The sequence below is a fragment of the Pocillopora verrucosa genome, chromosome 9 (assembly GCF_036669915.1).
Source record: "Pocillopora verrucosa isolate sample1 chromosome 9, ASM3666991v2, whole genome shotgun sequence".
Lineage (NCBI taxonomy): Eukaryota > Metazoa > Cnidaria > Anthozoa > Scleractinia > Pocilloporidae > Pocillopora > Pocillopora verrucosa.
The window spans coordinates 5935391-5961535 of NC_089320.1; the positions used below are offsets into that span (position 1 = coordinate 5935391).

The 26145-nt window shown below is 38.8% G+C and overlaps 5 protein-coding genes across 8 annotated transcripts; 2 read left to right on the forward strand and 3 right to left on the reverse strand.

Annotated features, from left to right (window-relative positions):
• Window positions 1-549: 549 nt before the first annotated feature.
• LOC131775635 (protein will die slowly-like) lies at window positions 550-12144 on the reverse strand. 4 transcript variants are annotated; one of them, XM_059091749.2, is made up of 11 exons: window positions 12016-12144; window positions 11268-11343; window positions 10171-10601; window positions 6191-6312; window positions 5440-5526; window positions 4491-4571; window positions 3780-3871; window positions 3038-3266; window positions 2821-2943; window positions 1940-2123; window positions 550-1167 (listed from the first exon to the last, which is right to left on the reverse strand). In XM_059091749.2, exons 3-11 carry the CDS (start codon window positions 10518-10520, stop codon window positions 987-989), a joined length of 1449 nt encoding a protein of 482 aa, XP_058947732.2. In that variant the 5' UTR covers window positions 10521-10601; window positions 11268-11343; window positions 12016-12144; the 3' UTR covers window positions 550-986. The 4 variants fall into 4 exon arrangements, with proteins under 4 accessions (XP_058947732.2, XP_058947733.2, XP_058947731.2 ...); XM_059091750.2 differs by having other exon boundaries at window positions 11268-11340; window positions 12016-12121; XM_059091748.2 differs by lacking the exon at window positions 11268-11343 and having other exon boundaries at window positions 5440-5523; window positions 12016-12136.
• Window positions 12145-12823: 679 nt separating this feature from the next.
• LOC131775634 (CUB domain-containing protein 2-like) lies at window positions 12824-15860 on the forward strand. Its single transcript, XM_059091746.2, has one exon. It carries the CDS (start codon window positions 13213-13215, stop codon window positions 14953-14955), a length of 1743 nt encoding a protein of 580 aa, XP_058947729.2. The 5' UTR covers window positions 12824-13212; the 3' UTR covers window positions 14956-15860.
• LOC131775638 (nucleotidyltransferase MB21D2-like) lies at window positions 15827-18247 on the reverse strand. The gene has a single exon (XM_059091752.2). The coding sequence runs from the start codon at window positions 18237-18239 to the stop codon at window positions 17037-17039; it is 1203 nt and encodes a 400-aa protein (XP_058947735.2). The 5' UTR covers window positions 18240-18247; the 3' UTR covers window positions 15827-17036.
• A 696-nt stretch (window positions 18248-18943) lies between these two features.
• LOC131775637 (caspase-3-like) lies at window positions 18944-22310 on the reverse strand. The gene is made up of 2 exons (XM_059091751.2): window positions 21971-22310; window positions 18944-21014 (listed from the first exon to the last, which is right to left on the reverse strand). The coding sequence occupies exons 1-2, from the start codon at window positions 22257-22259 to the stop codon at window positions 20050-20052; spliced, it is 1254 nt and encodes a 417-aa protein (XP_058947734.2). The 5' UTR covers window positions 22260-22310; the 3' UTR covers window positions 18944-20049.
• Window positions 22311-24621: 2311 nt separating this feature from the next.
• Window positions 24622-26061, forward strand: LOC131775604 (F-box/LRR-repeat protein 2-like). The gene has a single exon (XM_059091712.2). It carries the CDS (start codon window positions 24622-24624, stop codon window positions 26059-26061), a length of 1440 nt encoding a protein of 479 aa, XP_058947695.1.
• The last annotated feature ends 84 nt before the right edge of the window (window positions 26062-26145 follow it).

Below are 26145 nucleotides of genomic sequence, written 5' to 3' on the forward strand. Positions count from 1 at the left end.
GCGTGCTTCGAGGCGAACCTCCATTACTCAGGGACCGCGCAGCAAGTTTTGAAATAGGGGGGAGGGGGGCGGGCTATTTTGGGCTCTATTTTTGTTAGGATATTTTTTATTTAATCTATTTTTATGTTTGCAAAAAAGTTGGGGGGGGGGGGGCGCTAAAGCTCCCTTAGCCCCTCCCTCTGCGCGGTCCCTGTTACTGCTTCCTTGAGGTAAAACAACTGTCTTGTATTGACTTTAACTGGAAAGAGCGAGCCTTGTACTCTATTTTGTTTTTAAAAAGCATTGGTAAGTTTTCAACAAATAAAGCAATTTTGTGCTGCCATAGTGACTGTTAACGTAGGAAGATTTGGAGAAGTTGAGGATAAAATTTCCGAGTGACTAACAATTTTTTTCTTGACATAGCGAGGATTTCTGAGCGTGACGTTACATGTGACGTCATTTTATGATCTACAGAGCACACCCCAACCACTTACTCTTACTAACTCCTTTTAGAATTCACCCCAGTGTAATTTAAGTTCAAATAGTGTAACAAGATAGAGACACTCAATAAAAAAACACTTGGTGTTTATAACATTTGTCTGTCCAAAAAAGACAGCGAATAAAAAATTAGTACCATCCCATGATGAATAGCTCCCACAACAACGGTAACGTCTATTGTTTGTGTGTTAAAATACCATGGAAAACAAGAAGAAATATAAGTAAAATCTGAGCAATTTTGGATATTGAAAACCTTTCTTCCAAGGTCGATCATTCCTTAATTCCTTAAAATTCTCCCATTTATCACTGCGTATCCTAACACCACGCAAGGTAGAGCCTTGAGAGACATTTGTGGATCAAAACTGCCTCTCGACGATCGCAAGAATGCCTTGATTCATTCAACTGACATATCCATTATCTTTGGGCGGAGGACGCCCCAGCCGGCTGCACTCGTTTGCACGTGCGAAATGCATCATGATATTTGATGTCTGCTACACCTAGTTTTTTGCCTAGGATATTGTGCACCAAGATCGTGACGAACTTCCGGTCGTGCTGACGTCATCGTCGTCATCAGATTCGTCGCCTGCCGGTATGTCGTCCTCATCCTCGCTGCTCTCCGTGTCACTAAAATCCGGGAAACTGAACCGCCGGATATGCTTAGCTGTGATGTAGCAGTCCTCTGTTTCCGGTCTGTGAAAAAAGAGAAAATTTGGTTAACTTTTCCTGACAGCTGTAGAAAGCTAGTTCCGTTTATCATTGAGCAACAAGTATATTACTTTAATAGTTCCAAAAACTACTACTTCTATCGTTCTTGGTTGTCTTCAGCTGATTAAAGTTAGTTTGGGAACCGTCTATAGAGAGGTTTATGATATCACCTGTCTTCGTTTGCTGTTTTGATCAAAATTCCCCTTACGGCTTTTTTCCTTCAACCCTCTCCACCCCAAAATAAGTATGCATATTCTCCACACTGTTCTCTATAAATTTTCCTAACGCGCTGACAAGGAGAATTTGTTTGACAATCAAGAAACTTCTTTAACTGGTGATCATATACTTAATACTCGTGACCTTGATGTTTGATTCATGGGTGATATTGTAAGGAGAAACTTGATGCTGGTCACTTAGGGGTCAAACGGTTAAAAGGCTTATGGGTATTATCGTTGTTTTCTTCGATGAGACAGTCATTTAGGGTGTGAGCGTCAATTCGAAAAGGCATTCGCATAAATTAATTCCTCAAATCTCACGATTTCGGTTACTGCTTCGATGCTAATTAGTCTTGAAAAGGATCAAAATAAAGATAAAGCGCGACTGAAGGTACGCATTATGACTTCTGTCAGCTACATGCACCAAGGCGAGATCCGGAGTTAAACATTTTTTGCCTTTTGAAAACTCGTTTGTCTCCCGACTAATGCTAAGAGAGAGTGAAATTGAAAGAAATGTTGCGGGAAAAGAAACCTTCATCTACCTCGATCGTTTCTTGACCTTTGAACTCGGCAACTGATCCCAAAGTTTCAGCTCCACTCCTCCCGTGCACATCCTGTGAAGGGTCACGTGGTCGCGTGCAGTCTGCGTACATGATAGGCACGTGATGCTTCCGGTGTTTCTGTCGTCTACGGTTGCTACATATTCCTCTGAGGGTAAACTGCGAACTAAACCAACGAAAATGGGACAAATTAAACTGAGTTCAAGATCAACCAAACAAACCTGCTTAAATGATCTGTTAGGAGCAATTTTTTGAGTGCATTGATTAAATTGGTTTGATTTCCTTCTTTAATTGGCTCACAGGACTCAGTCAACCTTTCATCCAATCAGATGCAAAACTGGAACCAATCAAGACAACGTCACACGAATTTCCCCGCCCTCCACACACGTCACCTCTCTTCACTTGAGTGCTCACTGGTTCTTTGAGATATTTTTTTATATTTTAATTGGTAGCCAGTCGTGTTGCCGTTTTTCTGGGGTGAGTTAATGTTACATGCTCGCAATCATTTATTTGACCGGCCATGTTTGACTTAGAGTTAAAGTGGACGGTGTGGCTAGGAGGCGGGGTCCGGCCCCTGCCTCTTTCCTCTCCCCAGCCTTCCGCTGCCGAAGATGGCGGCTATTTTTTTTCACCAAGAAGAAACATGTACTGAGCACTCGCTGGCCAAAATTACGTCTGGTCTAAAGGCTATCTAATTTGCCGATGTTAGTATGCTCTTGTGATCTGACTCCAGTCGAGTTTTACTGGGTGTGCAAAGAGCGTGAATAGCTCTTTTAAAGCTATAGAATAATTATTCATGCAACATCATGAAGCCATGATGTGAGGCAACCACACAGAGCAAGGTAAAAAAACCCAAGCCATACCATTCAAATATCCATTCCCACGGTCCAGGTCGTAACCAGCGCTAACAAGACACGAATCCGTCGTTTCCATGGCACCTGTCGACCCGAATTCTGTTACGTGATTACGAATCTTTCGGAGTTTACCTAAGCGGTGAAAAAGAAAAATTAGTCAGGCATCATAGGATTAGATTTAGGCATGACCAGAAGTAATTCAAGTAAATTTATGCGATATCTGTACCTGATTTCAAGTCCATTGCCTTCATGTTAACTCCATCATCTCCCCAGTAAATTGTTTCCTCTGTTGTTGCCAAGCAACGCACCCTTCTGGGTTTGACGGTCACACCCGCGGTAGTTTGGCCCACAGCACCCTGGTCCGAGCTCATGACAGGCTTAAGAGAATTGTCTCTCACGTCCCAGACTTTCACCACTCCACTGGCCGAGCCACTGATCACACGGTCGTCCTGGAACTAGAGGATAAATAATAGCCAAAAAAATATTTAAACGAAGTCCAGCAGTTCGTGCAAGAATTATGCTATTTCTAATTTTTTAAAAGTAAAAACGCTTGTATTCTTTTCACTTGAAAAAATCATATTTCTCTACATAACCTTTGGCTAAGCCTAAAAGCACCAAATTAGTATATATAGAACGAAAAGTATCATTTCATGAATGAACTTCGCTTAATTTTTCTCAGAAAGTAACAATTAGCAGTTTCCAAACCTTTTGTCGAAACCCTAATCATACTGCATTACTTTTCAGGCCCAAAAATCAAATGAAAAAACTAAGCATTCCATGACCAATCCCAACTTTTTAAATAATTACTGGGTGCCCCTTCCCCATACTAGGGCTCCTGCCCATACCTATTTCCAATTCCTGCTTTTATTAACACCCGCGAACACCAGCCGAAAAAAATTGAAAAGCCAGTATTCATGCGGGCGTGATTTCCGCTTGTCCGCCTACAAAAACTATGTTACCATGGATACCTTGATGGCCGTGACGGCATCTTCATCGTGACCACGCACAGATCTCACAGCATTTCCGGTCTCAAGGTCCCACAGCTCAACTTTACCGCCATCTATAAAATTACATAATAGTTTTTGCCTTCCACTATTTATAAAACATACAAGACCATTCACTCGGATTCACACGATTAATTGAGAGGTTCTTTTTTTTATTTGAAATCAACGGAGTTTCGCCGTTTCTCTGACAGACGAATATATTTGTCACTCTGCGACTCACGATTAAAACAGATCAACAGATCAAATATGTCAACTAATATCAGCTGGTCATTAAAGCAACAATTCAAACGTATACACAGAAAAAAAGCTTGTTAAGATACAAGTGATACTGAATTGCCGTTCGAATTCTCATATTCATAGTTTTTTATGTTACGTTTCGCGTCAGTTAAACCAAGAATTCGATTATTTACACCAGATTCTGTTGTAACTGATATCTTAAAGACCCCAGCCAAGGCTGACGCAATAAATTACTTTGCTTGTTTCTCACACAGAAAGTACAACTGATCCAGCGACACTCAGTATAAACACTACGCTTATGACGTTCTGGTTATGTTTAAGTTATGACGTCCGTCTTAAAGTCTACGCGTTGGCAAACTAAGGGAACAAAGTTCGCTCGCTTATAGGAACGTGATCAACATAACCACATCACATGCTAGCATAAGAACTTTGACCAACCTAGTCCAGCCGCTGTTAGATTACGGCGACAGTCGAGGCATTCAACAGGTGAAAAGGCATACATGGATCGCTCTATCTGACCTGAGGAAAGAGAAGGAAGAAATCACTTTACAACGAAAAAAATTTTACTGCGCAATAAGAATTATGAAAGGGAAAATCCTTCGAGCCACAAGTATCTACAAATGAAATCGAAAACGAAAACATATTCACATCACTTACGGACAAATCCCATTTTTGAATAGAAAGGAAATAGTACTGCTCCCAAACCACTGCTAATATTTTAAGCGCTTTCCAATAAACAAGTAGTTATTCCCGTGTTATAGTAATATGGATGTAGTTGCTGAAGCGGGTTCTCATCCTGTTATGCAAATACGTAACTCTCGAGGGACCAATAAAACAATTGTATTACGTCGGCGGTATAAGTAAACATAATACTTAGACGTAGAGATTGAACCGATCAAGCGTTCTATTTCATCTTCCGTCACTTTAAACGTTTTTCGAGTACAATAAAACGAACGAGAGAAATTAACATCTGATCCCTGGCAACGTTAAGACTCGTTAAAGAGACGTTTTGATGTAATAACGTGATGGAGGCCACAAACGCGACTCCATAACGTGACAACAAAAATATCACGTACAAAGTCACGTTGACAATCCAGACCGATTGTCGCGATCAAGATGCCAAGTAAACAGCAGAAATAAAGAAATTTTGCAGGCACAAACACTGAGGAAATTATACCACAGAAACGACCATATGATTGACTTTCCATCTCTTACTGTTTTAGGCATAAGAGAGGATACAAAGGGCGTGTTTGGGGGAGGGAGAGGGGAGTTAGTAAGGCGTCGGCAAGCTAGTCACGCGGAAAAGTTCATGAATCTCTCTTCACCACGCACGCGCAACGTGACCATGTTAAAGCGTTGCATCCCAGAAAACAACTGCTTAACTTACCGTTTGAGAGAGACCAGATCTTCATGGAGCAATCTTTTGAGCCCGTGACAACAGAGTACTGATCAGGTCGAAAACTGGAAGACACTTCTAGGGAGACAAAAATGGCAAGAAATGTAAAGACAAGACAGGTTGATAGGAAAACTAGAAAAGGACCGCCAGCCATGGCGACAAAAAGACAAGCAGGGCTGACGAATAAGATAACTCTACGGATGAAATAAATAGGAAATTTAGACAGGAAGATCGAATAGAACGGGAAGTATATGAGGCAAATAGTGCAACAGAGAAAACACAGGTAAACAAAAGGATGGACAGATGACCGACAGAAAGACCGTCTGACCGACGGAGACAGATCTACAGATAGACATTGCAAAAGACGAAAAAGGGGATCATTTTCTAAAGAAAAAAAAACCGAAACTGTAGTGCTGCGTCGGTGGGAATATTATAAGATAAATTGGTTTTTAACAACTGATTGGATAATATACAGTTTCCAAGGCTGACATTTCGAGGGTAAACCCTTCGTCAGAGCGAATGGCGACGCTCGAAACTTCCGCTTCAGAGAGGCTGCAACACAAAAAGAGGGTTGAACATAGTTGTAAGGGGGATCCTTTCAAGAAAGAGGTCTTATAGAGAAAAATATATAGATAGACAGTTGTAAGGGGGATCCTTTCAAGAAAGAGGTCTTATAGAGAAAAATATATAGATAGACATAGACAGAAACACAGACAAAGAAATATCAAAACCACTCTCTCACCGCATGATGATATATCCCTTTTCGGCAGAAGGAAAACTGATGTTATAGAACCAGTATGACCTCCCAAGCTCTTCACTTCTTTCCCTGTGTCAGCATTCCACAACTTTAGCATGGTGTCGCGACTGGAAAAAAACCGGCAACGTCGTCAAAGTGAAGTAGAATACGAACAAAAAGTTTAGGATCAATGTCAGTATCTGTGCAACTGCGCACCTACCCCTCCCATGACCCAACAACGGTCAACTGATAACAAGTTAGGGTTAATGTTGGGTTCGGGGAGGGGAGGGGAGAAGAGGGGAGGGGTAAGAAGGCAAATCTCAGATACTAACATTGATCCATCCAAAATTTCTTACGTTTTAAAAATCGAGTTGAGTTCAAGACAAACTTGAACCTACCCACGGTTTTTTCCTTTGTTTTAAATATATTTCTCTGAATACTTAAAACTACCAACAAGAAGTGAACCTGAAAATAGCACTTCGGATAACAACTAGGGAACCTAGGAGTGACCAGCATCTATCTTCTCCTTACAACATCACCTCTGAATCACACATTAAGGTCACGAAAATAACAGAAATGATCATCAAGTAAAGAAACTCTGGATTGTTAACCAAATTCTCCTTGTAAGCACCTTAGGAAATGTTTAGGGAACAGTAGGGAGAATATGCATGCTGGTTTTAGGGTGTGAAGTTTATGTTCACAACTTAGCTTAACTATATTAGGTGTGATAAGAAATAAGACGTGATTGGGAAATCCAAAAATTAACAGTTTCCTGTACTATCAAAAACAAACAAATAAAAAATAAATAAATAAACACAATTCAAATATGAATGATACGGAAAAAAATTTTCGTAAGAAAAGAGTATCGTCTCATGCGAATGGACAACTGTCTCAAAAAAAAAATAAGTATGTTATATGGAATTATTTTACATGTTTTATGTATAATGACGGATAAAGATTCATGTGCTATTTGGGAGACAAATAGATGCATACATGTATAACAGATTGCCTTCAAACATTTTGAGAAACCCCTGTCAATAAATCAGAAAGACACTAGGGTTGAGCTACAGTTACTTGTGTGTAATTTCACCACCTAAATGGAATTGCAGTTCAAAAATATTTCATAAGTTAACGACCATTGAACTTAGACGGCTTTTCTTCCACGAGAAAACAACAGCCTATGCTATATTTCCACGATTTACTGATCTGGAAGAAAGAATATTGAATACAGGACATTCCGATCAGATATCTACTGAATAATACGAGCGCAAATTCATTTTTGTTACAAATCCAACGATGCCGGTAACTGAGGTCGATAAGGAATAACAGTACGGCACGATAAGTTGATAACAGGTAACAGAGCCATTCGATTAGTAAAAATACCTGTTCTTATCCTTCCTGAAATTAAACAACATGGCACCAAGTCACTGTGTTGGAACGTTGATAAAATATTTCACGCCCTTTCACCGTTAAATCTTAGCATGACGCTTCTCTGCTGCTTTCGCTGAGTTTGGCCATGGTGTGTGCTATACCTTGCTTATCAACCGGTAAATAACAGCCTCAAGGCCAAAATCTCTTGCAAATTAGATGAAACTAACTTATCATTAAATATTAAGAAATTCAAAGCCGCACATCGCAGCAGTGAACTGGTCTTGCGGCAGGTATGTGAATAAGCTATCACGATAGATTTCACTGGGAGTTCACGAGATTACAAAATTCACAACGTGAAGAAATTTGCAACAAAGTACAAACCTCAAACACTATCCTTTTCACACGAACTCTAACAACTTGACGAATGGAAATTTTAGATATTAATGTTTTTATTCTGGCCGACGGAATTAACTTGAAAAATAAAAGAAGGCCGACGGCAGGTTCATCGTTCAGATAGAATATTAAGCAGAGGGCTATAGAGACCATGTTAGTATTCCAGGTCATTTCAAACTGACACGATTAAAGAAACAAATAACCTTTTCGCAATACAGCCTGTGTTTCACGTTACTTGGTCAAAATAGCTGCCGCCAACTCAATCTAGCCGCTCTGGTCATGTGACAAACCAGCACCAATCACATCGCAAGTGCTACGATTTACTTGCTGCACTAGGCGTCATAAAAAAACGGATTTTGCCTTGGATTTCTTGCCCTGCTATCCAGCTAAGGCAGTATCTGGATTCGAAATCTGATTAGCCTCTTTGTTTATCGAATAATAATAATTTTATGAGGGATGGGTTGTCTACAGGAGATTATAAACTGATAATCTCTTGTTTGTCTAACTTTTTTCCGTTTTATCGAAGTCAACTGAACATAACAAATTTTACCGTCCAAACTAAATACCGCAAAAGAAAATTCATCCAAAAGAAATTTATGCAAGTTTTTCCAGTGGCCTTATGCCGTTTTTCTTTGAGGGAGATGCTCATATTACGTACACAGGAATTCTTATCATCACACAGAAGTCTTCAAATCACGGATTTGATCTCATATCCTACGAATTACCTCCAAGAGTTGTTAGAACGCTTTTGAATTGAGTGTCCTAAAACAAAAACCAACAGCCAATAAAATGAAAGGAAATACTTTAAGGAGCCAATAGGAACCCAAAGTAAAACAACAAAACCAAAGCACGGGAAAACGAGGGCGACCAAGTCGTGATTGCTTTTAGTTTTGCAACTGATTGGATGAGAGAGTGACTCCAGTTTTCTTGGCCAATTACAGTGCGAAGGAAAGGAACAACAATGAAACCTCGGATTACTTTCGATCAAAGTATCAGAAACTATTGTTTGTAGCTGCTAATGAAGGAATTGAAAAAATTGTATCATTCTGTTAAAGTGGAAATGGATAATAGAGGGAAAGTAATATCACTAGTTATTTTTGTGGGGAAGCAGCCTCTCCCTCTTCTGCCTACAGGTCCCTTAACCCTTTTAATTCCCAGAGCTGATTAACATGAAACTTCTCCCTATAATATCCATACGTTTTCTAGCAAACAGTTAATAAGAATACTCAAACTTATCAGGGAGAGGTCATCTTGATCTCAGACCATATTCTCATAACTAATTTACTAAGCAATGTGTAGCAGCAAGAGGGGAAAATTAACTATCAGATTTGGGGGTTAAAAGGTTAATAACTACATGGGATGGGGGGGGGGGGTACCGATATCAATACACCATTAAAGTACAGGCCCCAAGGAATGAATTTTGAAGTAAGGGAGTACTGAGACTGCTTTGATAGTGGAGTATTTTAAATCCTTGGAGTGACCAGCATCTCAATTATCCTTACAGTAACACTGCTGAATCATTCATTATTATGATGAGAAAAAAGGACATAATTGCCCAGTACTTAAGAAGCTTGCATTGATAAATGAGTTGTCCTCGTCAGCACTAAAGGGAATGTGTAGAGAAGGGTATGGAGAATATAGATACTGATCTTAGGGTGTTAAGGATTAATGACCACAGGGAAACTCCTCTTGGAGTCCAGGGTCATATTTGTGTGTTGAAAATTTTGAAAATTGACCATCCATGTTGGCCAATTAGGGAACCCTTTCTGAGCATTAGTTTGTTCCTATCGGGAAGCAATTTTGATGCAATTTTTCCTCCAAGGAGTGAAGTGAAGGGGTACTATCCTTATTCCAGCTACTGGTACTTTGGAGTATCATGACACAATCATGGTAGTTCAGAAAAGATGATCCGGGGTGTGTGTATCAACCCTTTAAATTCCAAGTTCAAGATAGAAATTCTTCCAACTTATTTCCTTAGTTTTCTTCAAATATTTAACAGGAGAATTTGGTTATCTCAAAAAAACACCCTGTAGCTGGTGAGCTTTTCTGTTCTCATAACCTGCGAAGGAGATAACCTATTGTAATTGCAGGAAGAAGTCACATGTTCATCACTTCTGAGGGTTAAAGAGTTAAAAAGGGAAATTGTACTAGAAAGCATGCATGACAGTGGAAAGCCATGCAATACTTATCATCAATTGCAAGCTGCACATAATGAAACATACCTTCCAGACACAAGAACTGAACCCTCACAGTGAACACAACATATCGCATCGTTGTGACCTTCTAAAGATCTCACATAAAACTTCATATCACTGTTTAAGGATGGTGACTGCAATATGCAAGTTTTTGTATTTGCCAGAGGAGTATCAGGCACCTTGCCCTGAACAGCACCTTGATTAGTACTTGTACTCTTGCTTTGATTAGGTTTATTTTCATCCTGCGCACTTTGACTGATAACTTTTTGTTCTGCTCCCTCAACATCAGATGCGAAAAAAGTGGTGGTAGTTACTTCCTCTTCTATTTCTTGCTGAATCAACAGAGCTGGTTCATCTTCTTTTGTTTGATTTTCCATTCTTTGTATTTCCAAATTCAGTTCGTCTTCCCTTGCTACCAATTGCTGCACTTTAGAGCGTATTTCATCTTTTGTACAAAGCTAAGAATGTCAAAAAAAAAAAAAAAAGATTATCTATTGAATTTAAAAACTTACAAAGCTGCAAATTTATGGACAAAAGATAACATCAGCATGATAGATCATTCAAAGCAAGTGGGACACACTGCAAGAACCTTAATCCAAGCTTCCATAGTGTGATGTAAAAATAAGTGTTATTTATTTAGTACCTTGTCAGGCATTGTGACACACTTTGCAAGCTTAAGTAGAGATCTTGGTGGGCTGAATTAAAAAATGCATGCTTGTGTGATTGTTCCGACTGTTTTGTTGTCATTTTGTTCAGTTTTTATTTCTCAATGTTTTCCAAAGTGATAATAATAGTAACATAGTTTCTTTTCTTGGACATAACTATCTCTTCGGCCTTTCTATGAGTCATTTTAAGTCCTCTCCTAGTGTCTTGGGCTAATTGACTCTCAGTCAGGCCCAAAACATATTTATGCCCACAAACAAAGACTCTGTTGTTTTATTCTAGCTTGTTAGGGGTTGGGATGATTGGTTCATTGCAGATCACTTATCAGGTCTCCTTGAAAATACACCAGTACCCATGCATATTTCTTGGTAAAAAGATGCATTTTGAATCAAAGTTACACTCATGCTTTTTGCTGGAAATCACCAATAAAATAGCTCCTAATGTATGGCTAAAACCCATACCTTTAAATCTTAAGTCCTACACTTTAACTTTTTGGCTCCTGCAACTTCAACCGAACAGACCAGCGAGTAAATCCTTCTTTGAAGAAATATGAGAAAAATCTGTCATGATTACAAAACACTTGATAAGCTGGCAGTGACTCGACAGAAATTTTTTTCAATGGTTTCACATCTTTGGTTCAAACCAAAGAATTTTTGTGGTCAGCCTTGCTCTATTTAGTCATGAACTGTGCGGAAACAGACTATGAAATGTATTTGGTAAATCGAGTACTGAAAAGAAATGTGGAAAATTAAAATCAGTGGTTTAAAAGGGAAAAGCATTGTAACTTGCTTGGGACCAGACTCACTATTTATGAAAAATCAACAGATGGGTAAAAATAACAGGCATCGGTGCCAAAATTAACTTTCGTGCTTATCTATCGCTTCCGGCCAGGTGATCTGTTCTCAACAACGAACTCGTCGATGGCGGAAAAAAAAAACATTCGCGCTCACGGGTAAATTACAGTTAAGCTGAATCAATTATTTTTCAGTGAGTGTTAACCACGACCTCAGTAACCTTTAATTATAATCAAATTGATGAAAAGCAAGTTGACCCAAATCTCTTTTCATTCGTTTTTACTTACAAACTGTAAGCAAAGAAGTATAGTCTGCACTACTGTTTGTAATCATAGCTACTACGAGACGCGTATTAAACGTGGCTATTGTTTATCATGGCACAGTTTCAGTACGAAATTTTAACTTTCACCATTACCTTAAGATATTCTTCTTCCGTTAATTCTCGCTCTAAGTCCTCTAATTTTTCAATTTGCCGTAGCTTTTTCCTGAATTTTCGTAACTCAGTAGCAACTTTCTGTCTATCGAAGTCGGCCATTATACACGCTGAAAATGATTGAAGACTGGGAATAATTATTTCAACATGTTCCAGGCTGGGGTAGGGTTAGGTTTTTTCTCTCTTCTGTCTACCCTCACCGTGGCCGTGATCCAGCAGCTGGAATGCCAAAACACAATAAACAGCAGGTCATTTTTTTATCTTTATTTTCCCACAACGATTAAAATTTTAACTCATATTGATTTGCCTTTCCACAAGATAACGCTATTAATCAAATCGCGCTTTGTGTATAAAGCTTAGCACTATTCATGAAATCCGTTTTGATACACCACAAACATTTCCATAGTCCATTTTTATTAAGATTTAGGAAGTCAAAACATGTGCTAAAGCGAAATAATTTATACTAGACCATGTCATGAAACAATTAAAATGTTTGATGGACCGTGTGAAATTGTATAATAAACATTCTAAAAGATTTTTCTTTATTTACTGCCGAGTAAAGTTTCTTCAATTATTTTGAATGAACATTTATTGATTTATCATCTTCTGTTATTTGAATACTAAATCTGTGTCCTGAATCCCAGCTGCCTCAATAAACTGCCATATTTTGTACTAGTATGTGTAAAAAAATTTAATATGGATTTCGTTCTGCTGATTGCAAATAAAAAAGCTATGATTTCATTGGCTGGCGGGTGACACATAGGAGTATATTTCTCGTCAAAGTCGACAGAAGAAAGGGTGTCTCATATGCCAGAACCATTAGCACAGCTTGCGCCTCGCTAATTGACAAACAGAAATACTCATTCGCTGAATTTTTAGTCATGTAAAGAATCCCTTAGAAAGGTATTCTGTGTCAGTTACGAGTTGGGAAGTACGCGCGGCATCTCGTATCGTTCACCCTTGATCGGTGTTGTTCATGCCTCTTCAGTCAAGAGCCTAAGTTATTATATGTCAAGTGCTGTGACAGTCTTCCTGATGAGTCACTTAAAAGAATTTTAAATTTCTCCTCTTGAAGACAACTTGTTTCGACAGCGGGAACTTGACAATCGATATACCTAATATCTTTTATTGCTGACCTCAATTTTCGCCAACTGTGGGTCAAATGCGAACGTTTCACGGATGGCGGCCAAGTTTAGTTGGATCGTACTGCAACTGTTCGCCGTATGGATTCGAATTTGTCGTTCTTCTTGCGGTGACCACCTTGAAGGCTATTCCGGAGACCTTCGTTTTCCTATAAGTGGAGGAAATGTTGGCGAAAGTCTTCGCTGCACTTGGACAATTACAGTGTCAGAGAGATTTCGTGTAAAAATTACATTCACAGACTTTGTTATGGAAACAATATGTTGTTCTTGTACGCATGATTTTTTAGAAATTCGCGACGGGTCTCTTGACAATTCCACTGTTATTGGACGATTCTGTGCAAAAAGGCAACCTAAATTTATTTACTCCACGACAAATGTTATATGGATTCAATTTACGTCTGATTTTCGTACCTACAGTAGTAATCGTTTTCGGCTGTCATACGAAGCAGTATGTGGCAGCCATTACACTGATTCTTCAGGCACTCTTCGTTCACCAAGGTATTCGTTTCCTTATGAAAACAAAGATTGCATCTACAGCATCGAGGTGCCGAAAGGGAGAATAAAGGTAAAGTTCGAGAGCTTCAGAGTTAATGGTCGAATGCCTGTTTGTTTATATGACTTTCTTGAGGTGAAGGAAATTGGATACTTCGTACTCTCAAATTCTCAAGGAGAATCGAGACGTAGTCGTTACTGCGGCATTAACAAACCGCCAATTATTTATTCTACAAAAGGTAGTATTCTGTGGTTTAGATTCAAGAGGTCAGATGATGGGAAATCACGATTCATAGCTAATTATCGCACCATTTTCGTTGGAGAGGGAACATGTGGTGGAACCTTTAAAGATACATCGGGGTTAATATACTCGCAAAATTACCCCTATCACTTTCCACACGGCCAAGAATGTGTATGGAAAATTCGGGTGGATCCTAACATGCATGCACATTTATACTTTGATACCTTGAATTTTGGATATAAAATGGATGGAGTCTGTGGGTATGGACATTTAGAAATTTATGATGGGTCAGAGGAATCCTCTTTTAAAATTGGCGAGTATTGCGGAAATGTTATTCCCAACAAAATCATTTCCAGGACAAATGAGCTCATGATCAAGGCAGTGTCAAGTTACGAGGGAAAAAACATGGGGTGGTTTTCTCTGCATTATGAGTCATCTACTGGAAGTGTTTGTGGAATGTCTAAGTTCACCTGCGCAAATCGGCAATGCATTGAAAATGATAAAGAATGCAATGGTCAAAAAGACTGTGAAGATGGTTCAGATGAAGAAGTTTGTCCTGAACAAACTTCATCCAAAGACCCTGGTTTTCTCTCTTGGTACAGATTCTGGCCTGTCAGCATTGTGGGAGGAATGCTTATTGTTGGAGTATGGCTTTGGAGAGCATGGAAAAAAATTATGGCAGCTCGATCTGAAGTGGACAGACCTCATGCAACTACTCCATCACCAAATCATTTAGAGATGCTCCCTTGTACTTCTGTGGAACCTCCAAGTTACAATGAGGCTGTTGCTGAAAGTGTAGAGCCTCCGCCCTCTTATGAAGAAGCTCTCAGAGAACGATTAAACCCTCAGAATAGCATACAAGAGGCTGACTCTCTCAGGGTTCACTCTGACTTAAATACTGGCAACATAGCATTGCCCAGAAATGTAGGTCAAACGTTGTCCATGGTAGTTTATGAGGGTTCATCAACAAGCTCTCATGGTTCTCCATATGACAGTCATAGAAAGAGGGGTTATACTTCTCTACACTTAAATGCTCAAAGTATTTAGTGCTCTGTCCAGTTATAATAATAATTATTAGTTCATAAAAATCATATTGTAGTATTATTCAATTGTGACAGATAGTTCAGGAAAGATCAGTCAATTGTTGGATTTAATCTGGGATTACTTTGGTTCTGCTTGACAGCCTACTGCAATTGATTTAGAAAAATATAGCAACTCTATAGTCAATCAGAAGTAAAATCATCAGTAATCAGAAGTAAAAGTAAACACCAATTTATACTTGGCCACACCCATTTCCATGATCATGTTTATTTTTCCAAGTTTTCGTTGGCTCCTTTTGATATTTTCCTTTCTTATTGGCGGCTGTCAATTATCTTGGATTTGGTTTTCCTTCACTCATACAAAATGAGCTTTAACTGAATATGTTCCAGTTTGCAGAATATATCCAAGGGTTTTTAGTCAGTTTTTTAAAAAATTTTTAACCTTTCCACTCCCAAGATCTCATTAGTAATTCTCCTTACTGTCTTGCATATAATTCTTATGATGATGGCTGGGAGAATTTGGATCAACTTATAATTCTCTAACTGATATAACTTTCTCCCCAATTTATGAATGAAAACACTTGCTTGGCAGTCATCTTTCTGTGCTGTTAGAGTTATTGTAAACAGAGTTTCAACATCAAAGAAAGGGTTTGAAAAGAGGACATGTTTTAGCCAAGTTATCTGACAAGAACTTCTGCATTAATGATAGCTTAGCTAATTTGAATAAAATGTATTGCAAAAAAATAGGAAAATTACTAGTTGCCAAATCTACTTATATTTCATAATTTACATAAAAATAGTGTATTTACTGTTAGCCATACAGCTATTGACTAGTGTCTATAACAGAGTGCAAAGCAACACTTGCATTCATTGCCAGAAAAATTATAGTTATTTACAATGAAAATTTAAAAATTTGTAAATGTGTGATTATTACTCATTTTGGTTACATAGATGAATCCATGGTCAACAGTTTAGTGTCTCACTAAACAGGCACTTCCCCCTTTACACCCTAACATCAGTTTGCATATTCTCCAAACTGTTCTCTATACATTTCCTTTAAGGACAAGGAGAATTTGTTTACCTAATGAACTGAGAACCTCTTTAGCCAGTGATCATTTCCTTTATTTTTAAGAACTAACATCAGTATGCATATTCTCTATGCTGATCTCTCACTTTCCTACAATAATGACAAGGAGAACTTATTTCACAATCAAAAGCCTCTTCAGTTGGTGACTATTTCCTTTTCTCTCAAGACCTTAAATGTTTTCATTCAGGGGTGAAATTTAATACTGGTTGCTCGGAGGGCTTAATTCTTGATAGGACTGTGTTGAGGTCAGTGAAATTGACTTCAATAGGTATTAAGGCCAGATATGATGTATCCCCTTAGTGTAGATAGTATGTGCACCCTTATTGGTTGAAATGGTGTGTTTACACAAGAGTATGTAGACATGGTCGTGGGGTCACACTTAATATGTTTGGAATTATTTTTGAGAAATATTTCATAAAAGCAGTCAAGGATTTTTTCCAGGCTTACAAATCCTCTTAAAAACAAGTGAAAGGGCAAGACAACTTGAGAGAGTTTTGGAACCCAAGACTCAGTCCAGATTTATCACTTCTACCTAGACCCTGCCAATTTTCAATCATTACCTAGTTGGTTCTTCTCCTTACTTATTAAGGCCAAGCCCCTTTTCAAACTCTGCACATGTGAGTAGCTATATAGCTTACTGCACCCTAAGTACTAGATGTGACACTTAAGGGAGATGAATGATATTAGGTGATTTTGATCTCTAATCATTGATGTGTCATAGTTTTCCTTAGCCTGTGAGCAGACCCTTGTTTTTAGTGCTACAGGGCATGTATTTCTCCACCCATGGGTACATTTGAGACAAGTTGGGGAGAGGTTTGTCTAGGGTCTGGCACTATCAGTACCAGGCCCCTCACAGACCTCTCATTGGCTCACATTGCTCATTCCATGGGCAAAGACATTCCCATCTGAAATGCTTACTTCCCCAATATTTTTTAACTGTGTATTTGCCACTTTAGCAGATAAGCTTTAACACCCTCATTTTAGAGGTATGGGTTCAAAGTTCATCTTTCTAAATTGATAATGTTCTTAAAGGGATCTTTTCTCACATCATTTAATTTATCCAGTAAGGTGAACAGAAATTCAGGATGAATTCCCTCAATCAGGTTATATCGTGGAATAAAGTAACTTGGCAAAGACTTTGTGGCCAGGCAATAAAACAAGTCATCCAAAAGTCCAAGAAGGTTGGCTGCCAAATTACTGTCTGTCCATAATTTTGGAGGGTACTTGTGGCACGCTTGAAGAAACACCATTTTCAAGTGATATGAATGAAGAATATGAGGGCATTTTAGATGCCAGAATCTTATTTGTTTAAAGACTCTGTAACATGTTATAGCAGCAGGGCATTGTGATGCTAATTCCTGTAACAGAAAAAGTTCTACAACGCTGAAAGACAGTCTCCATTCTACCTTTGATTGTCCATTTGGTGAACACTTTCCAACAAGATAAAGATGCTGTTGTTGTGCTTTAACAAAAGCCTCCTCACTGAGCCAGTTTGGCTTTCCATGTACTGTAATCCACGATGGATACTCAACTGGAAGACAGTCATTTAGCAACTCGAATGCAACAACCAAATCACAATTGATTGTAACGCTTTGGAAGTCTAAAGACATGGATAAAGTTACTGCTGGTGGATTGAATTCCAATTGGAATCTCTCATTTAGTAAAGGAATTTGAGCGAAAATATGTTCAATTTGCTTGTACAAGTCGCCTACAATCAACAATGGATTAAGGTACAATTCGCCCCTTCTCTTCGGATCGCTTGGGCCAATAGCAAAGGGGGCCCAGTTTCTTCTGTAATCTTCATCATTCAGATACACGACAAAGTATCCCTCGCTTGTGTCTTCTTGCTTCATAAGTATGGCAGGACTGTCCCTTGATCTTCCGACTTTAACGTCTCGGAACACACAGAGTATATCCATTTCGAATTCAAGATGAGGCTTTCCATCCCCATGCCTATCGAAATTAGGAATATTTACCCCTTCCGCTGTGCTTCCAGTCCAGACGAATTCGACTTCCCTGTAGAGGGGATGTTTCCGTAACGGCTTATACAAACAATTCTTAATCGCACCAAACACGGATGGAAATAATTGTTTTGATAAATCGTCCATAACTTGAAAACCGCCTCCATCTAAATGCTTTTGAAGAGCTTCATTGAGGCTAGCGATTGAATTTCCTGATAGACGATCAATTCCAGCTTCCGCCATGCCGATGCTTTCTTTCAGTGACTACTTTATATATGAAGACACATTTTATCTCTTTCTATTAATGACATGGAAGGTCGTGTTCGAAGGTTGAATAATGCTATCCGCTGAATAAGCTTGAATAAATCTCTAACCGGTGGATGGTGTAGTATGGCCCTGGCCTTAACTCACAAGGCCCTCAACCCGTTACATCCAAAAGTCAGTTTTCACTTTCTCCGTACTTTCTCCACACCTCCTAATGTGCTGATAAGAGAATTTGTTCAACAATCTAGAGCTTCTTAAGTTTGTGATCGTTTCTTTTATTCTCATGACCTAAATATGTGATTCAGGGGTGATTTGGTTAAGAGAAGATACGAGTCACTCTTGGGAGACAGAGGGTTAAGAACTTATACTAGCTATCTTGGAAAATATAGCTACCAATGTTAGAACTATTAACAACTATAAGACATCTTTGGAAAGTTTACGACAGAGACATCAAATGAGGAAATAAAGTACTTGTTCCAATATTGACAATTCTAGGCAACAATCCAAGAGAAAATTAGAATAAACCTTTCACTGTAATTCATGTTCCTTTCAGGAAAATATAATTGAAAAGCTCTCTAAAATACCAGGTATCCAACAGAGGTGTTATGCAAGGAAATGAACAAGGTATCACAACCACTGTCCCTCCCCGCCCCAGAAAAAAACACCAATAACTTGTACACTGGTACTATGATATTTATTAACTTGTTTCATCAACAATACACTAGTTTTCGGGGTTCATACACACTTTGACTGCAAACATCAAGACTACTTGCATTCTATATTTCCTTTCTCCATACTCAAATGTTACTCAATGAATGATTGCTATGATGGCATTCGTTTGCAAAAAGATGTTTACTAACAGCAGTGCATTTTGAAGTTAGAGCGTCTAGAAATCTTACAAGACTGAATACAAACATCAAGGATAATTCCACTCTATCATTTTCTTTTTCCATACAAAAATGCAATACACAGCAGGATTACCACAACAATCACAACTTGACACATGCAACTGCACATTTTACAGTTAGTGTGTCTAGATGTCTGGTGAGATTCAACTACATGGCAGAAATTTTTTTTTCTCCAGTTTTCAAAATAAAATAGGTATAAATCAATTCTTAATCTGCCAGAGGTGATTAACATGTTGGTTTAATATATTTAAGATCAAGCTATATCCAGGAAACAGGTGATGACATTACTCAAACCTATCACGTAAAAGTTGTAGTGATAATTGTGATCTAACACCAAATCCTCATACCTAACTAATGAGGAAATGTCTGGCAGCTTGAAGGGAGAATTTACAATCAGATCTTGGGAGTATAAGGGTTAAGAGGTCTAAAGAAGGCAGCAATAATCGGTGCATTCTTCCTTAACTCCAGCAGCTGTAATTTATTGTCACTTTTAATTAGTGGTTTTTGGGCTTCTGCCATTTGATGCAGTTCAGTTACGTCATTGTTCTGTGTTCTTCATTGTTATTATTTCAACTTTTGAACTATTTTCCTATCAGAACTGATCAGATTAGCTGTCATATTAAAACTTTTTTTCCTTAAAAGGAATATTCCTAAAAAATGGGTCATTTTTTTCCTTTCTCTTCATCATCAGTGTACTAATACATGTTCTACTTTCATACGTACTAAGAAGGGAAAAAGAAAACTTCTTTAGTCAACATGATTACAGGTACTGGGATTTGTTTCTTTCTGTTTTTTTTTTTTTAAGACAACTCTTGAAAAATAGAACATTATTTTCCTTTCTCTACATCAGAGTACAACTATGTGTGCTGCTTTCACACCTACTATGAAGGGAAAAAGAAAACTTTTTTAGTTAACATGATTACAGGTGCCGGAATCTGTTTCTTTCTATCATATGACTCAAACTCCCTAGCAACTTTATTGTTTACTCTGATCAACATACTGACAACATCTTCAGTATGGGCATAATCACTAAAAACATCAGCTATAGCTTGGACAAACCAGGAACCTTTAGCCAAATTGTTCCAGGAAACATATCCTGGAACAGTGGAGTAAGCAACTAACATGTCAGCTTCAGCAGGGAGTGATTCTGGTTCTGGCTCTGGTTCAACTATATCAGGTTTGACTCCAGGCAAGCATGCCTGAACAACAGCAGCTCTTGCCTCTGCAACTGGAACTTCATTGGCAGACATATACCCACCATCAGTTACCTCTACTCCTCGATCAAAATCACTTCCACGACAAGCTTGGATAAAAAACATCTTTGGTTTCCCAATGAGATCTTTTGCTGCATAACCATTGAACAATGCCAGAAGATCTGGAATGGACACAAGCACTCCATCAACACCAAAAATTTGCCCTTCCAACCCATGACTAAGGAGACAGACAACAACAGAATCTGCCATTCCATGGTCATTCAATCTTGCAAACTGGGTCAGAGTTTCTTTGAGCTGTTTTGAAGTCTGATTCCTGACCATTTTGACCTTGTACTGAAGCTTAGTAAACAATTCATCAAGTTTTTTTGCATCCACATCAGAGCCACCTCTTCTACTAAGATTCTCAAAATCTACATTGTTAACAATCAAACATAAGCCATGAGGCTCACACTTCATGGAGTAAACCAAGTCATCATCATCAGAACCACGCAGAGCATTCTTCTTGACTTGCGATGAAGTAGAGGTATTGGATTTCATAGTCACTTGCTCTGAATCAATTTGTCTGGTGCCGTCACTCCGCTCCAGTGAGATGCTACCTCTGTTTCCATCCTGGATCGAGCTTGACACTGCTCCTTTAAGTTAATAAAAAAAAAAATAAAAGTGAAAATTTCTCTTTAACCCTATAACACCTAGGAGTGACTAGAATCTAATTTCCCTTAACAGTATTACCTCTAAATAAAAAAATTAACTTTCTATACCAGTGTTCTCCTTTTCAGGAAGTAACTGGTAATATTTACTGCCTGTAGTACCTCCTATTAGCATTAAAATTGCTTGGAATTCTTGAAAATTTAACAATTAAAAGGATTGCTTTACTGGTTTGAAAATTCATTTTAACCTGTCATGCTTAAAATAAGGGAGAACACTGCTATACCCCAACATCAATATGTTAAGTCTTCTTAATTTTCTCTTTACAGTTCCTATGGTAGATAATTTGACCAACAGTCGAGAGCTTTTTGAGTGTTTCTTCTCCCTATGATATATATCCATACATTATCCCATAAACAGGTAATAAGAATACTCAGACTTATCAGGTAGAAGTCATCTTGGGTTAAAACCAAATTCTCACAAGTAATTTACAAGGTTATGTGTAGCAGCTGAAGGGAGTGAATTAACAATCAGATCTTGCAAGTTAAAGGGTTATAATGAAACTCTTATCAACCATTACTTTGAAAACCTTTCTGGTAAAAAGAAAAAGAACCTAATCAGTGGTCTGAGGTCCATAAATATCATGCAAGGAAAACACAATCGTAACTTGTACAATGGTGCTCAAAACGTTTAAAACGTATCATGGAAACTGACAAATTAGAGCTGTGTTAAATATTTTGGGCCAAGGGAAGTTCCTTACCATCTTTTTACAATAATTTTATATCTTGCGGATGAAAATCAGAGCCAGAGAGTTACATACTTATTACAACGATTAGTAAGAATCAATAAGCTTAGCCTTATTAAGAGAGCTTCTAACTCTAATCAAAAGAGAGACTGAAAGTTTAAGTCATAAAACACGTCATAACGAACGTTCATTATTTACCAGAGGCAGGTGATCCATTCGTCTTCAACATATCCAATAGGTGGCCTTGGCCGTCAGTTTGTTCAAGAGCTCGGCAAAACACATCAAAAACTTTCGGTCCACGACGAGGAAGAATGTCCAGAAGCTTTTCCGCTTGAGCTTGTCTCGTGGGTTTTGCCTTTATGGTTTGCATATCGTTTTCCGATATACCTCCCTCCTGATATAAAAAATTGGATAGCTGGGTAGCTTCTAAATCTTCTACTAGTAACAATCTGTTCTTTCTCAACAAGTCTCTGTGCTTTTTATCCATTTTTCTACAATTGTTTTCGTTCTTCCCGGATTACCTTGAAACTTGCCCAAACGTAAGACGATGTGTCTTCTTAAGAGGCTTTCCATTGGTTTATTTGCGGATAGAGCTCACCAGCCAATCAGAAAACATGTCAAATCGATGTCAAAGAGAAGCGCAAGTGTGTTTCTTGCGGTCAGTGGTGAACACCATACGCGGCTTGATATTGAGTGTAAAACCACAGTTCTGTCTAGTAGCAGCTCGGGTAGGGTCTTCTTTGGTTAGTACACGGTTTGCAAAGTTACGCGGACTTCAGCACCAGATTTCTTGCGATCCCGTCTGATAACTGATGATTCTGTTTGATTGCGAACAGTTGCGCCTGATTTCATTCATTTTACAACTGATCTAGAAGGCGAAAGCTCTACTGAATGAAGATGTTATTAACAAGCTATTATCGAATAAATTCGCTTTTAATTTCCATTTCCTCCGTAGAACTTATTTGATCTTATTTCTTGCAAACCTGACCTTGTTTCACTAATAAAGGCAAAGAGGGGGCACTTGCTATGTCCCAAGCGATATCAGGAACCCATTACTCAAGTAATGGGCTCCTGTCGATATGATAAAATATCTTTACCCAAAAAAAAAAAAAAAAAAAAAAAAAAAAAAAAAAAAACGTTAAATACTATCGTCCTTATCCTATACGTAATAACAGGACTATTTGAGCTCAGAGCTAATCAACCTCTTTAATAAAATACTTTGTGACTGTCTGCGAAGTGTGGATAGTTATAAATAAGAGTGATGAGCTGGCGTAACCTTGAAAAAAAATATGTAAAATGGACATTAGGGGTTATATTAAAAATCATTGCGCGAGTGCGCGCAGATCTTATATCCAACAAGTGCGAGTATAAAATAAATATTATAAATATAATAAATATGGATAAATCTTTCCAACTTTATTCTGTAACAAACGGAATGTTACAATGTACAAAAATACTTCTGGTTTAACTCGTCTTCATGCGCGCCCATGGTATAATGGTTTATAACCCATGATGGCTAGGCCGATGAAAACTCGTGAATTGAATTATCCAGTGATCCAGTTTTTGATAATGATTTTTAACTCTCATTGTTAGTGCTGTAGGACGCCCGTTACATGGCCCACAGGAAGATTGGAGACGAGTCGTTGTCACAGTGTTTTGGGTTTCCCCAAGTTTTGGGCATTCCCGTAACCAAAACACTAGTGTTATTAATTCAAAACGTTTTTTCGTATCCAAGAGATTCACTGCTGTCAAGATACTTTTCCTCACTCGCGGTAAATTTCTGATAACATTGCCAAGGTCATTGAAGCAATAGGAATTTTCCCACACTCACATTCACACTGATGGTGAACAAGTCTGAACAAGTCCGACAGTAACGATTACTCACAGCCTCAGAGCTAAGTGGAAAATACAACCTTTTCGGTCATTTTCTTAAACGCAAAATCCCAACAAGTGGAGAAATCCTCCTTCCGCGCTTGTCTCAAATCGATCGGATGAACTGCGTGCATGCGAAGCAACTCACTTGAAACTGCTGACTAATCTCTCTTTCCAGGATGCTTAGCAACAAATCAAAATTTTTTTCACCAACCACAATCTCAAGTGCGAGAATTGACTTTGGATGACAATTTCCTGACGTCTGCAAGCAATTATTTTTTGTCTTTCTTTTTTTTATTCACGATAAATAAAAGATTGATGGCATGTTACTTCCTCCAGTCTCCTGTTCAATTCACTTCCAGGGTTCTGGGTGTCCTCGGTGGGGCTACCGAAAACATTAGTGTTTTTGGTACGGGAATACCTAAAACACTGGGATATCCAAAACACTGAGATATCGGGGATAGGTTTATCAGGGGTTTGGCTCTAATCAGTACTTTAATTACCAGACCTCTCGATCGCTGACTCGTGTCGCTCAAGTCTTCATACTTTCTGGTGGGCAAAGAAACACTCGCGCAGATGCATCGATGATAAGGTTCTGCTCGTAGGCTACTGATTTTTGGCCTGTACTATTACATGAATAATTTTATCACCATAATAAATCACACTCCGTTTTTGTCGCCAAAGCTAAGGAAACGAGGCTTGAGGGGCTGGTTTCAGTTTTTGTCTATTAAAATTTCGACATCTGAAAGCTGTTGATAAATTTGTACCTCAGTTTATTCATTCTCGCCTTGATTCTTTCTATTGCTTTGTTGTTTTTTTTTTATCTGTTCGCGCGTGATTGCAGCGCGAGGTTGATACTTTCTATTAATCAGATTGCCTCTGTGACGTTTAATTACCATTTATTAAGAACATGGATTGAACACGAATTGACTAAGGCCACTGTGCAGTAGTGGCCGGCAAAGATAATCCATCCTGGTATGGATTTTTTGCCAGAAATAGTCATTTTAAAAGTTTTTTCTTTTCTTCCTGTTGGGGATCTGGGGAAAGCTGCTAGAGTCTGCAGTTATTGGCGCCGGCTAGCGTACGATCATTCTCTTTGGAAGGCTGTTAACTTGAAACGACAAGCTGCAAAACTCGACGAAGATACCTTGCACATGCTTATAAGGACAAGATTTTCTCATTCTCTCTCTATTCTTCACTTGGGTGGCTGTAAAATTTCGCTTGAGCTTCTCAGCGAGCTGAACAGGAAATGCAAAAGTTTGAAATATTTAATATTCAGCCGAGGATCAAAACTACGACCGCCAAGTCCACCTCCGAAATACACCGAAGTCACCTATGAATTTCCTTCTCAACTGGAATTGGTGGAGTTGAGGCCGATAAAAGGAGACTTTGCCTTCTTAGGGCGAATAATAAGACACTTTTGTGAGGTGAAATACCTAGGCATTGGAAACAATTCCTCGAAGGGCGCGGTCCCGTCTTTGTTCACCAAAATGCAAAGATTGGTTATACTTGACTGTACGAACTGCGACACAATTACAGACGAAGTTATCGGTAAAGTGGCCGAGTGCTGCCCTTTACTGGAATCATTTTGTTTAAACGGATGCAAATATGTCTATGGGCGAACATTTTGCACGCTTTTCCGATCGTGTTCTCGATTGACTACGCTGCTTCTTCGTTACACGCCGGTGCGTGACGATTGTTTCGTGATCAGCGACTGGAAGTTCGTCCCTGTGGAGGAATTAGATATTTCAGCGTGCTCTAACATAACACAGATAGGCCTCATTAGCCTGGTTACAAACGTGAAGACTTTGAGGTATCTCAACTTATCGTACTGCGGCGTCGGCCGAGCGGTAACAGACGCAGTTTTGTTACAGATTGCGCGACAAGAAACAGGAACAAACTTAGAAATGTTAGATGTAAGATGGAGTCTTACATTGACGCCTGAGGCTTTATACATTTTATCCCGAGCCTGCCCTAAACTGAAATGCTTAGGGGTGTATCAATCTTCAAGCATCAATCCATCGGCCATGGCAGAAGTTTTAAGGATGCTTCCTAGACTAGAGGTTCTGGAATACGGCGCTTTCGGCAAAGCTAGTATTTCCGAGAGCATGTTCTTTCCAAACCTTATAAGATATTGTGAATTCCTCGAGGCTGTGTCGCTTATAAACTTTGCCTCGATGGATTCCGTCGCGGACGCTGTGCTAATGAACGCACTGGTCGACAACTGTCGTTGTTTGAAACGTATAAACCTTTGTGAGCCGGATCCTACTTTACTGGATCTGGTACAAGAATTACCCCCCTCTTCTAAAGCCAAGGTGACTCAAAGATGGCAATGCGTTCTACCTCCGCCCAACCACACCCTAGATGCGATTATTGCCAAATTGAAATACAGCCCACCTCATCCGCCCTCAATTTAGCGGTTTAGATAAAAACGGTCTTACAACGTGAACTTATTCATCTGCAAGAAATATATTGGTTTTGCTGTGCTGGTTTTGTGATAG